Source organism: Rhamphochromis sp. 'chilingali', assembly GCF_963969265.1.
Source record: "Rhamphochromis sp. 'chilingali' genome assembly, chromosome: 15".
NCBI classification, from domain to species: Eukaryota; Metazoa; Chordata; class Actinopteri; order Cichliformes; family Cichlidae; genus Rhamphochromis; species Rhamphochromis sp. 'chilingali'.
Window position 1 is genome coordinate 16,057,515 of NC_137942.1, and position 12,605 is coordinate 16,070,119.

The following is a 12,605-nucleotide window of genomic DNA, read 5'->3' on the forward strand; positions in this document are numbered from 1 at the left end:
TGTGCAGCAGCTCGCATGTGTTGTTTGACTGAATGTTAAAGAGTGATAACACTGCAAATGGCAGAGGTTCAATTACAGCTGCAATGCAGTATTTTAATGCACAGCGCACATCTTTACACTTACTCATTAATTTTAAGAATTTATTGGTGTGGAAACTTGAGATTTCTTGACTTGAATTCAGAACTGAGGTTACTTCAACCTTGGTTTAACTATGATTTTGTAAGATTGGAGTCTCTATGTCCAAGTCAAGATCATTTTTTCCATTGTCCTTTTTGCTCAATTAATCAGCAGAATCTATTATTCTGCACAAACACTATTAAACAAAATATCCCGAACCTCCTAAAATCTTCTTCTCCAAGACTTGCCAGACTGTTGTGTTTGACCTCATAACCCACTTTGAGATGCACATTACTGAGCACTATGTTGTCTTTAATTGTATGTTTGTTTGTTTCAGTCAGAAGGTGTGTTCATTTCATTCTCACTTTTTTCTTTCTTCATGGAGGAAGGCTTTAATTTTAGGAAATATCCATTATCACTTTATCAGTTACACCGTACTAATACTGCATGTTCTGGAAACCTTCCACACAGATTTCGCTCCATCTTGAAATGCTAGCATCACACAGTTGCTGCAGATTTCTGGGCTTCACATCCATGATGTGAGTCTTCTCTTCCACCACATCCCAAAGATCCTCTACTGGATTGAGATCTGGGTACTGTGGAGGTCATCTGAGTACAGTGACCTCATATTATGTTCAAGAAATAAAGTTTGAGATTAGCTGAGCTTGTAGCTGGTATTAACTATCAGAAAATGGGTACACTGTCACCATATAGGGATAGATCCATGGTTTCATGTTCTTTATGCCAAATTCTGACTCTATGTCTAAAAGTTGCAGCATAAATCAAGACTCACCAGACCGGGCAAGTTTATTCCAATCTTCTGTTGTCCAATTCTAATGATCTTGTGTGAACTGTAGCCTAATTATTCTGTTCTTAGCTGACAGGAGTAGCACCTGGTGTGGTCTTCTGCTGCTGTAGCTGAGATGCTCTTCTGCATACCTTGGTTTTGATGTGTGGTTGCCTTCCTTTCAGCTCAAAGCAGTCTAACTGTTATCTTCTGACCTCAGGCATCAACAACACGTTTTCACTGCTGCTCACTGATATTTTCCCTTTTTCAGACCATTCTCTATAAACTCTAAAAAGGTGATGGTTGTGTGGAAAATCCCAGTAGATCAGCAGCCCATCTGGCACCAACAACCACACCACATTCAAAGTCACCTAGATCAACTTTCTTTTCCATTCTGATGCCCAGTTTGAGCTTCAGCAGATCATCTCATTCATGTCTACATGCCTAAATGCATTGAGTTGCTGCAGAGTAGATATTTGTGTCAACAAACAGTTCAACTGTACCTAATAAAGTGGTCGGTGAGAGTATTTTGTAATTGTCTTTCCACAAGCTAAATGAGAAGATTGATACTCCTCTTGTGGGTGGGCGGCAGGTAAGAAGCTACTGTCAGCAACTAAAATAACAGCGTAAAAGAAGTGTTTCACAGTTCTGCTGTCAAGCGTATCTTTATTCCTGGTAGAATTTGTTTCAGTACACAGAAGATAGCTGTTCAAAGTCTTTTGCTTGGTGCTGTTGGTCAGTCAGTTACTTGTAAACAGTCTGTCTGGAAGTCACATACTATAAGTCCTAAAAACCCTCCACAATTTCCTGTGCTCAACAAATCTACTTTGTTTTGTCCTTATGAAAATCCCCTGTATAAAGAACCAATCCCAGTGCAACTACCCACACTACATACAGTGGGACAAAAAAGTATTTAGTCAGCCACCGATTGTGCAAGTTCCCCCACTTAAAATGATGACAGAGGTCAGTAATTTGCACCAGAGGTACACTTCAACTGTGAGAGACAGAATGTGAAAAAAAAAAAAATCCATGAATTCACATGGTAGGATTTGTAAAGAATTTATTCGTAAATCAGGGTGGAAAATAAGTATTTGGTCACCTCAAACAAGGAAAATCTCTGGCTCTCACAGACCTGTAACGTCTTCTGTAAGAAGCTTTTCTGTCCCCCACTCGTTACCTGTATGAATGGCACCTGTTTGAACTCATCATCTGTATAAAAGACACCTGTCCACAGCCTCAAACAGTCAGACTCCAAACTCCGCCATGGCCAAGACCAAAGAGCTTTCGAAGGACACCAGGAAAAGTATTGTAGACCTGCACCAGACTGGGAAGAGTGAATCTACAATAGGCAAGCAGCTTGGTGTGAAAAAATCAACTGTGGGAGCAATCATCAGAAAATGGAAGACATACAAGACCACTGATAATCTCCCTCGATCTGGGGCTCCACGCAAGATCTCATCCCGTGGGGTCAAAATGATCATGAGAACGGTGAGCAAAGATCCCAGAACCACACGGGGGGACCTGGTGAATGACCTGCAGAGAGCTGGGACCAAAGTAACAAAGGTCACCATCAGTAACACACTACAACGGCAGGGAATCAAATCCCGCAGTGCCAGACGTGTTCCGCTGCTGAAGCCAGTGCATGTCCAGGCCCGTCTGAAGTTTGCCAGAGAGCACATGGATGATACAGCAGAGGATTGGGAGAATGTCATGTGGTCAGATGAAACCAAAGTAGAACTTTTTGGTATAAACTCAACTCGTCGTGTTTGGAGGAAGAAGAATACTGAGTTGCATCCCAAGAACACCATACCTACTGTGAAGCATGGGGGTGGAAACATCATGCTATGGGGCTGTTTTTCTGCCAAGGGGACAGGACGACTGATCCGTGTTAAGGACAGAATGAATGGGGCCATGTATCGTGAGATTTTGAGCCAAAACCTCCTTCCATCAGTGAGAACTTTGAAGATGAAACGAGGCTGGGTCTTCCAACATGACAATGATCCAAAACACACCGCCCGGGCAACAAAGGAGTGGCTCCGTAAGAAGCATTTGAAAGTCCTGGAGTGGCCTAGCCAGTCTCCAGACCTCAACCCCATAGAAAATCTGTGGCGGGAGTTGAAAGTCCGTGTTGCTCGGCGACAGCCCCAATACATCACTGCTCTCGAGAAGATCTGCATGGAGGAATGGGCCAAAATACCAGCTACTGTGTGTGCAAACCTGGTAAAGACCTATAGTAAACGTTTGACCTCTGTTATTGCCAACAAAGGTTATGTTACAAAGTATTGAGTTGTATTTTTGTTATTGACCAAATACTTATTTTCCACCCTGATTTACGAATAAATTCTTTACAAATCCTACCATGTGGATTCATGGATTTTTTTTTTTTTCACATTCTGTCTCTCACAGTTGAAGTGTACCTCTGGTGCAAATTACTGACCTCTGTCATCATTTTAAGTGGGGGAACTTGCACAATCGGTGGCTGACTAAATACTTTTTTGCCCCACTGTATTTGAACCTCTAGCTCATAGCTCTGATACACCTCATTTGAAAATCCAAACTGTTTATGTGTCAAACTGTTTATGCCGATTGCCAAACTTTGTGTTTTGCAACCAAACAGGAAATGGGACCCAAACTGTAGCAACTAAATGTTAAGTCTCAGCTGCTGACAGACCTGCACTTTCCAAACCGAGTCTACAGCGTGACTCGGTGTCACAATTCTTACTTTGCTTAACATGTGATGGACTTTCCAATAGCTTGGCTGAGAGCTGTGAATATTTTATATGACACGCATTAATGCACACCTCCATGTGTAGTCAAACAATAATCCACATGATTTTACCTGAGATGCATTAAACACTAAATTGTGATTTATGCTTAGTATTTTGGCACCGGAGAGCATTACTGTGTGAAATATCCTCTTCCTGGTTAATTCTGAGTTTCTTTTACAATTTTAAACGCTGTTGACCAGGGAGGGGAGACATATGCAAAGCGTTAAAAAAGATGAGATCAAGTGCTGAGATGAGCTCCGAGCTGACCTGAAAATTGAATGAAGGGGGGAGGAGAGGTGCAGGAGGAAGCAGCGGATGATGTTGGGTGGTGCATTTGCTGTAGTCACATCGCAGGACTGAAGCAGGTAATGCAAGCAAACCAGTGTTCAAATGCATGCCTATTTTTGGCAGGTGTGATTGTGACATTTTTCTGCATCAGTTTTTTTTTCTTTTGCATTAATTTATTGAAATAGGACAGTTTCATGTTGTGCAGAGCCTCAAAAAGCTGTCAATTTATATAATTTCTTTGTTTTGTTTTTATTGTTAGGGAAAAAACAGGTTCATGCAGGAATGTGACAAAAAAAATGCAGATTTTACCAATGATTTGCATCATTTTGTTTAATAGAAGGACACTGTAATATTTTTGGGGTAAACTGTCAGCTGTATTGGACTCAAAAGCTTATTTTCATAGTGGTATTAAAGGATCACAGTTTAGCTGTGAATCCTTGCTGGGATCGTCATGCTTTTATCTGTGATCCTTTTGTCTTTGATGTTGCACTCTTCAACAGGCTTGTGTGCTGTATCCTGCATCAATAATCTCTTATTTATAATCACTGAAATTGTTTCTTGATTAACAGAAGAGCTGGGCTTTCTTCAGTGTGTTTTGAACGATACACTCATTGCTAAACTCTTAAGTGAAGTAACCTTTGCCACTGGGTATTTAACTGCAACAGGTCTTGCAGGATTTTTGCTTTAGATGTAGGGACTCACTTACAGCTTTATGTTCAAGTTCTCTGAAACACACTGTCGTCTTTGTGAGCCCAAATAAAGACTCTACTCATATGTGTCCTTGGATCCAGAATATCAACTCAACTTTGCCCTTCAATCAGATGGTGGCAGGAAAGAAGTGGCCGAGATGCAGGGCTGGATATTAAACCAAAGAGCATGAAAGGAGGAAATCCTGCTGCCCTCTGCTTCCTGTGACCTCTGTCACACACGCCACATCACACCACGGTCAACCTCGTCACCCTACACAACAGGAAGGACATGCAAACCCCCGTCATATCCCCCAGGTTTAAGTTTGGTCCAGCATTTTGGATATAAACACACAGAGGAAGATGGATCAGGAACTTCCATTCATCAGTAGAATAATAACCTCCCATAAGGACAAAATCCATCAAAATAAGGATACGAATAAATTTGTCACTGTCACTCACTGATACTAGATACCAGAACACATAGTACTCCTCAGTAAGTCTGTTAATACATTTATCTATACAGCAAGCTATGCTATTTGTCAGACAATAGCAGTAACAACAAGAATAATGCCACTAATAATGCAAGTTTTAAACTTCATAAGACTAAATCAGATGAAATTCATATGAGGGAATTTTACCTAAATTAGAAATTAGAGCTCAACATTTTTCTTAGGTAGTAAACATGTTTTTTTCTGCTCTAAATTTGAACTTTTAACTACAGACAGAATAGAAAATGGGTATTACTACCGTGACATCCCATATTGCTCTAAAGTCCAATTACAAAGCCTGGAGATGAGCGTTTCACCACTGTGACACATCATTTCTTCACATATTGAAAGCAGGTGTGATAAGTAATGGATGGACTTCACTGTACAACTGTATGACCAGTCAATCACTAATCACTAGCTAATTAGTGTAGATCCTTTTTATCACTTAGAATGACCAAAAAAAAAAAAATCTAAAATATACATAATGTTTCTAACCGTGTCCATAAACGCATCAGAAAAGTGTTTTATGAAGGTTAGAACAAGGGAACGTTTTCTCATTTAGGACCAGAAATCTTTTTCCAACCACAGGTTGGTTGGACCACAGGCTCCCTGCTGACCAATCAAAAGAATGTAGATCTAAGGCACTGCCATGTTAGGCTCCCCTTTAACACCCCCAAGCTATTGTACTTTCTAAAAGTTTCTAAATGTTTCTCTTGTTTTCTTTATGTGCTTGAAACATGAAAAATGAGTTCAGTGATTTATTGAAACATGTAAGCATATGCGGAAACATGCAGTTCTTCAGGATTCTTTAAGGAGATGTAAATCTCTTCTATATGTTCTGGATTCTCCGTCAAGATGATCCCAAAATGCTCCTGTAATGTTAAGGTTCAAGTACTGGGGAGGCCAATCCATGACTGATAGTTTTCCACTGTGAGTTAAAGGCCGATGGTACTTTTCTGTGTTCATATTTCCAACATTTTTGACAAGGTCCCCAACACCACTGGCTTAAATGCAACATCAAACAAGACCCTCCACTGTGTTTTACAAACGGCAGCGGAGTCTAATCCACCGTCCAGCTGGGGTCTTTTTGTGTGCAGTTTATATCTTCTCCTTGCTTCTGGGTTGGTTCTCCCGGGGTTCCTCCCACTGTCTCAAAACATGCAATGCTAGATGAAGCTAAATTGACCATAGAAATTAGAAAATGGTCATCTGTCTCTCTGTGTCAGCCCTGAGAGAGATGTTAACCTATCCAGGGTGTACCCCACCTCATGTCCTTTTATAGCAGGGACAGGTTCCAGTGCCCCCGTGACCCTGAAATGGATAGGTGGAAGAAAATGGATGGATGGATATTTGATGGCAGGGCTTGTGGTGGTTGCAGAAATATTTGGGTATGGACTAAAGGGTAGCGCAACTCCCATATATCAAAATATTACTCAGATTACTCACAGAAGGGAAGTGAAATCCCTGGAAATGGTGGGTGAAATGATGGATCCAGACATTTCAGGGGGTTGGGTTTGCCGTGTAAAGTGATTCCACTTGATTGCACTGTGAAGGATTGGAGTTTTGGGGAGATGGAGACTGAGCAAGGTTAGGGATGTGAAGGGGGTTGCTTATTTATGTAATTACATACGGCGGGGTCAGGAGTTTTTAAGGGAGGACGTGAATGCCTTCTAGGCATCGCCATGGTGACTGGAGCATATAAAGTGGTCTGACTGCTCAATCAGGTCACGTGAAGTCAGTCAGGAGTACCACAGACGTTTCCCATGATGGTTGGCCTAATCTACCAGACGTGGTCCTCCCTGGGGGCATGCACCCTTTGCAGCACGAGACACAACTCCACACATGCTCACTTCAAGGCATCATGTTTTTTGTTTTCTTTGGGGGGGGGGGGGAGATACTTTATGGCTTTTATTTTATTATTGAATAAAACAAGTAAATACATTCTGAGTCTGGGTGTTCAGTTGGCTCTTTACTGAAGCTATCTGGGACACACCGCGTTTCCTCTAATGACTCATAAACACATTATCCTGACATTTATGTAGACTAGAGCGTACTGAGGGAGTTTGTGTGCCAGAGAGACAGACTCAAGAATCTAAATGCTTTTAATGCAACTACTCTGACTTTCAATGAGGATGCTCTGCTTGACGGGTCCAGTGATGGCATAAATGGACAGTAAAACTATATTTGTCAAACCATATTCCCTAAGCTATCACCAACATTATGTATATGACCCATTTTCCAGTTGTAGCGCAGAGAATATTCAAATCAGAGCCTTTTTGTGCATGTATGTGTGTGTGTGTGTTTGTTTTGTGCATGCTATTTCACATCAGTCTACCACATATGCAAAAACTTCATAGCAATTGGAGCTGAATAACAAAGACTCTTTCTGGTTTGATTATTGGAGGGGCTTCACCCAGATTCCCCCTTACTAAACATTCCCTATTTCCTGTTTGCTATTTCTCAATCACCACCAGACAAAAATGTTCCAAAAAAAAAAAAAAATCCAATCCAAAGAAAGTTTTTCACTTTCTTTTCTACTGCAAAAGCTGAAACTGGCACACATGTCCAGGAGTTAAGCTTTAAAACACATGGTTAGGTCATTAAAACACTTTGTGTCAGAGTGCAGAGAAAACAAACACTGTCTGGATGCATGTGCCCAAAAGTCCTGTCTACCCCACATCTCACTGCACTAAACTGGACTTTGCTGGATTGAAGGCCTTCAGCGGGTTGTGTAATCTGCTGGCCCTGCTGATGAGCAGAAAAGGACTCTTTTTTGAGTTTCTCAATGTCCGCTCAGGACTTTTTAACCATTACTTTGTTGGAAGATGGAAAAGCACCATTAGAGTGAAAAAGAAGAGCAAAGACACAGAGCTGCAGAGTCACAACAATGATGATGTTTTGTATGCATTTGTGGTAATGATTATTAGTCAAACTGAGCCTCATTCCATATGAAACAGGAGGGAATTTGGGCCTTTAACCTCACGGCGACATGAAGCAGCATTAGGAAAATTGACTGTGTTATGGCTGGAAAATGGCACTTTGTTTAGGACAGATCACCGAGACTGAAACATTTGTCTAAAAGAGACACCTATGAATAAACAAATGAATGAATACATTAAAACATCTGTTCGTGCTTGACCACTGGAGCAATGCACACAGGAAGCGGGACCTCCTCCTTCTCTGTGGAGGCAGGAATGCTATAATTGAAACCACGTGTGTCGTAGAAACAGAGTCTGCCAATATATCTCTTTCTGTATTCTTCACCCCCCTGTTTCCTAACCTGATGGCTCTTCTTTCTTATGCTCTCATCCAAAAGTTAAAATGATCTGAACTGCTCAGAGAGAACAAAATGCTGTCTCTAAGTGTTTTGTGAGGCCACAGAGCTCACTGGATAGATAGATGAATCCCAATTTTGGGCACATTGGAAAGGTGGGCATTTCCGGCACACAGCAGCACTCTCCATGAGCTTTTCTATTATTGGTTGACGATTTTCTGTCTGTGTAATGATTGGATCAACACTTTTTACCACCCCTTTTTTGGAATTTTTAAAAAGTAGTTCCTTGGACATGGGCTCCTTTTTTACTCATTTTCATTTCACTGCCATTAGATGATTAAAAAATAGATCATGGAATAGTTTCAATCTTGGTCACAATTTAAAGTAAATGCAATTACATAAAATTAAGAAACTACAATAAAGTATTAAGATTTTTTCCCAATGTGTAAATAGTATTTAAAAATACACTAAATATTTAAATTAAATGTAAATATTTTAAATATTTTGCTTCCAGCGAGACAGATTTTCTTCTGTTCTTGAGCGCTTCCTGAAGATCTTTTAGATGTAATTTTCAGTCCAGGAAGGGAAACAAGGGGAAAAGACTGAGGTATGTCTTATGGATTGATGACTTTTAGGTTCAAATCATTGTCAATGTGTACAGAGGAGGTCAGGGGAGAGGGGGAACCGTGAGTGTAAAACACGGAGACTATCTATTATGGTTTGGGGCAGCATTTCACCTGGAGAGTGTCTAAACAGCCTAAGAGGTTTCAGGCAGTATTGGAAAATAAAGGTGGTCATACCAAACATGAACTTCCAAGCTCATTAGAACTATACAAACTGTTTGTCTGCTTGTATGTGTTTGCCTTGTATACTGTATTTCCATGTATGCTTACATACATGCTACAGCTATTTCCCATTTTCCTCTGTGCAGAATAATATTTACTACAAACCCAGGTTATAATCGTGGAATAAAAGTAACTTAAAACTGTAGTACCAGTAAATTTCCAGCAATAATTTTATGCCTAAAATGAAAACAACAAAAAAGCACCGCGAATTCCCATTTTTTCCAGATGATCCGCATATTTTCCGCATAACTTAATTTAAAAAAAAAAGTGTCTGTATATCTGGTAACCGGTGCGCTCTGTAGTCACGTGAGTACTGCTCGGCGATGAATGCTGACTCGCAGCACAGCCGGGATGCGATTAACACCTTGGATCTTTCCGTCTGCGCTATTATACGAGAACTACTTCCGGTTGTGAGTTCCAAAAATAAAACTCACTCTTCAATTTACCCCGTGTCTCACCTGTGCTCGAGCATGGTTCGTTTATTTTGAAGTCAAAATAACAGTACTTCCGGTGCTTGCATTCGCGAGCCGACCAACTTGACCCAGCCGTGTGAAAGGCTCTCCTGATACTACTGGAGTGAAGGCGTATTTGGAGGGATAGCGATAACACGCTCGGCCGGCGGTGTGGGCTAAAAGACGAGCAGCTGCCGCCGCCGCTGCATCACGGACACACCGCTCAGTGACCGGCGGACTGACGGAGGCCCGGGGGGATTCGGAGAGGCGTGAATGGCAACAACATTTCCTAAAAGAAAACCCTGCCCATGAGACAACCTGTATGCCAAATGCGTCCTAGAAAATAGGACGCGCGTTTGCCGTAAATTAGACGTGGGCTCGCACGGCGGAAGTTTCTGCGATCGATTTTTTGGGGGGAGATCTTCGTTTATTGGCTGCAGTCATGGACGAGGACAACCAAGGTATGATTCATTGAGTCGTTTCATTCCCGTGATTTGTTGCCATTTCCCTAATCAGAAGACATGCGCCTCTGCCTCCTCAGTTTGATGATGATAATAACAACAATAACAATACCAATGCTATAATAATAATACATTTGGACCTATTTGCCCTCAATTTCAGTAATCTAGGACTCTAAACAGAGTTGGTTTGACACCAAAGACATGCCACAAACAGTATTTTGTGACACTAACAAGAAGTTGGCTTCTAAATGTGCAGAAAGCCCCTCACTAATGTTGCTGCTTTCAAGAGCAGTTTAATGTCTACACTGAGGAGGGTGATGATCGACACTCAAACAGATTATAGGGCTCGAAGCGTAGATGAGAGTCAGCGCATCAGTGTCGGTATGAGATGCTGTGAGTATTGTGTTTTTCCTGTGCCTTTGTCAGCTGTGGGCTGGTGCCACTGTGGCCCAACAGGTCCTGTCATGGTCAGCCATGCATGGCCACCGAGTCGTTTATTGACTGAGGCTGTTGCAAGAATTTGTTGGCACGGATGCATCTCTCCAACAGGAGCCTGCTCATCGTTCAGCACACGGGTGGGTTTAGAAACTTTTGAATGGCAGGGCAGACTTTGGCAGGGTTATTTGGGAGTTGGCACAGGGAGTTGAGTAGAAACGCGTTTACAATATTGCAAGCTCTTTTCGTTCTTACTTTATTACTGTGCAATGAAACTATGTAAATAAATACTTGCAAGGTAACTCTAAGTAGCCTGGAGCCATTAACAGAGTCATGTAAAGGCTCCTCCAACCTTCCTGCATATAAGATACACTTAAAGCAACACAAAGCAGCTACACACTGTAGTTTCTATCTTCCTGGTTGTTTAATTTAGGGTTCTGGTAACCTGGGGTTAATCCATGATACCTGTCACCGGCTGACTCAGGCAGAGAAGGCCAATCAGATTCCAGAGGGACCACCCCCTGTTAATCATACACTGTACAAAATAACACTTTAAATTGGCCAAGACCCCTCCAGGTTAAAATGCTCACTCTTGTTGTTTCAGGTCGGTGGTATTCAGTCCCACTGGCTCACCGCTTACGGAACTGCAGGATGTGACTAATGGCTTGCGTACTGCATGCACGAATGCATGCACGCACGCATGCATGGCACCTGGGTATAAAGCAGCCATTGTGCTGGGTTCAGGCAGCCGGGCCTCCAGCGTTGGGAGACGTCAGCATAGCCACACAGACAGACATATGGTGCTGTGACACCAAACAGAGGTAGCTGTCAGCAGCCTCACAAATTTAATGTCTCCTTTTCCCCTTATGGCACTTTTTGCTGTGAAGATGGATAGATGGCTGGACACAGGGAGTAAAAACATCAACAGTTTGCTGCTTATTGTCTGAACAAATGAGTGCCTACACAGCTGTACACACAGGCCCAATGCAAGGCGACAGACTAAAGTAGAGAATGAGCAGCAGCAAGTTAGTCAACGAGGTCCACTGTGCGACTATCGCTCCTCACAATGTGACACACATGCAGAGACTTTGCCAGGCCACAAGTTAAGCAGGAGGGAAGACTGGAAAGTGGCGGGTGTAATGACCGAGAAATGCGCGAGGAGGGAAAGCACGTGTGACCACAAAGAGAGCGAGAAGCAGTCGTAGTAGCGACGATGGTGAGATGTCTGAAAGGGAATGAGAGAGCAAGACAGGAGCAGTGTATGTGTGTTTGTGTGTGAGAAAGAGCGTGTGGACGGGCTGGATGAAGTGCCAGGACAAACTTGGAGAGTGGCCAGAGAAGTGTGGAACGTCACCAGTGAAAGACGACGAGGGAGAGTGGCGGTGGACTGGATATTCTTTCTGAATCAATTCTCCGGCGTGTCAGTGGAGTTTCTCTCAGCAGAAAGTTCTTCTTTTCTGTCATTATTAACTCACTTAACAGCAGGTGGTCTCAGCCTCTCTGTGATTATCTATTAAACCAGGTCGCCCTCTTGATGGGGACTCACTTTTCATTTTTTTCCCCATCTTTTCTTCCCCTTATGTTGACATATTCTCTTTGCTCTGCTAAAACCTCTTAGCACATGCTTTTAGCCATGCTTGCATCCTTTCCAGATATTTTCTTACTTTTTCTGGGAGCCTATGCACCATGATAAGGTTCTGAGTTTTTGTTTTGAGTGAAATGCTCAGCTATTTAATGCATTGTGGTGAGATTGTGTGCACTTTTTTATTTTTTTACTTTTTATTTTTAAAATTAGAGTATGTGGAGATTCGTCATTGCCCGCTTGGACATGCTGTAAAAGGCTTAGCGAGAACGGGTGTATCGTAATCCAGCTGACACACATGACATTCAGCAGTACAATGCCTACTGCCGCAGTACTCCCCTCAATGGACAATGGGCCAACAAGAGGGCCACAAAGCTCTGCTACAGTGAAGCCTGCCTGACCGCACTGACACACTGTAG

At 42.2% G+C, this 12,605-nt stretch overlaps 1 protein-coding gene across 1 annotated transcript in view; it reads left to right on the forward strand.

Moving 5' to 3' along the window:
• Positions 1-9,806: 9,806 nt before the first annotated feature.
• The window catches only part of cyth3b (cytohesin 3b), a 42,146-nt gene continuing 39,347 nt past the window's right edge, over positions 9,807-12,605 (forward strand). Inside the window, exon 1 of the mRNA XM_080906350.1 lies at positions 9,807-10,169. Coding sequence (XP_080762476.1) covers positions 10,151-10,169 — 19 coding nt within the window. The 5' untranslated portion in view covers positions 9,807-10,150. The remainder of the gene's footprint in view (positions 10,170-12,605) is intronic.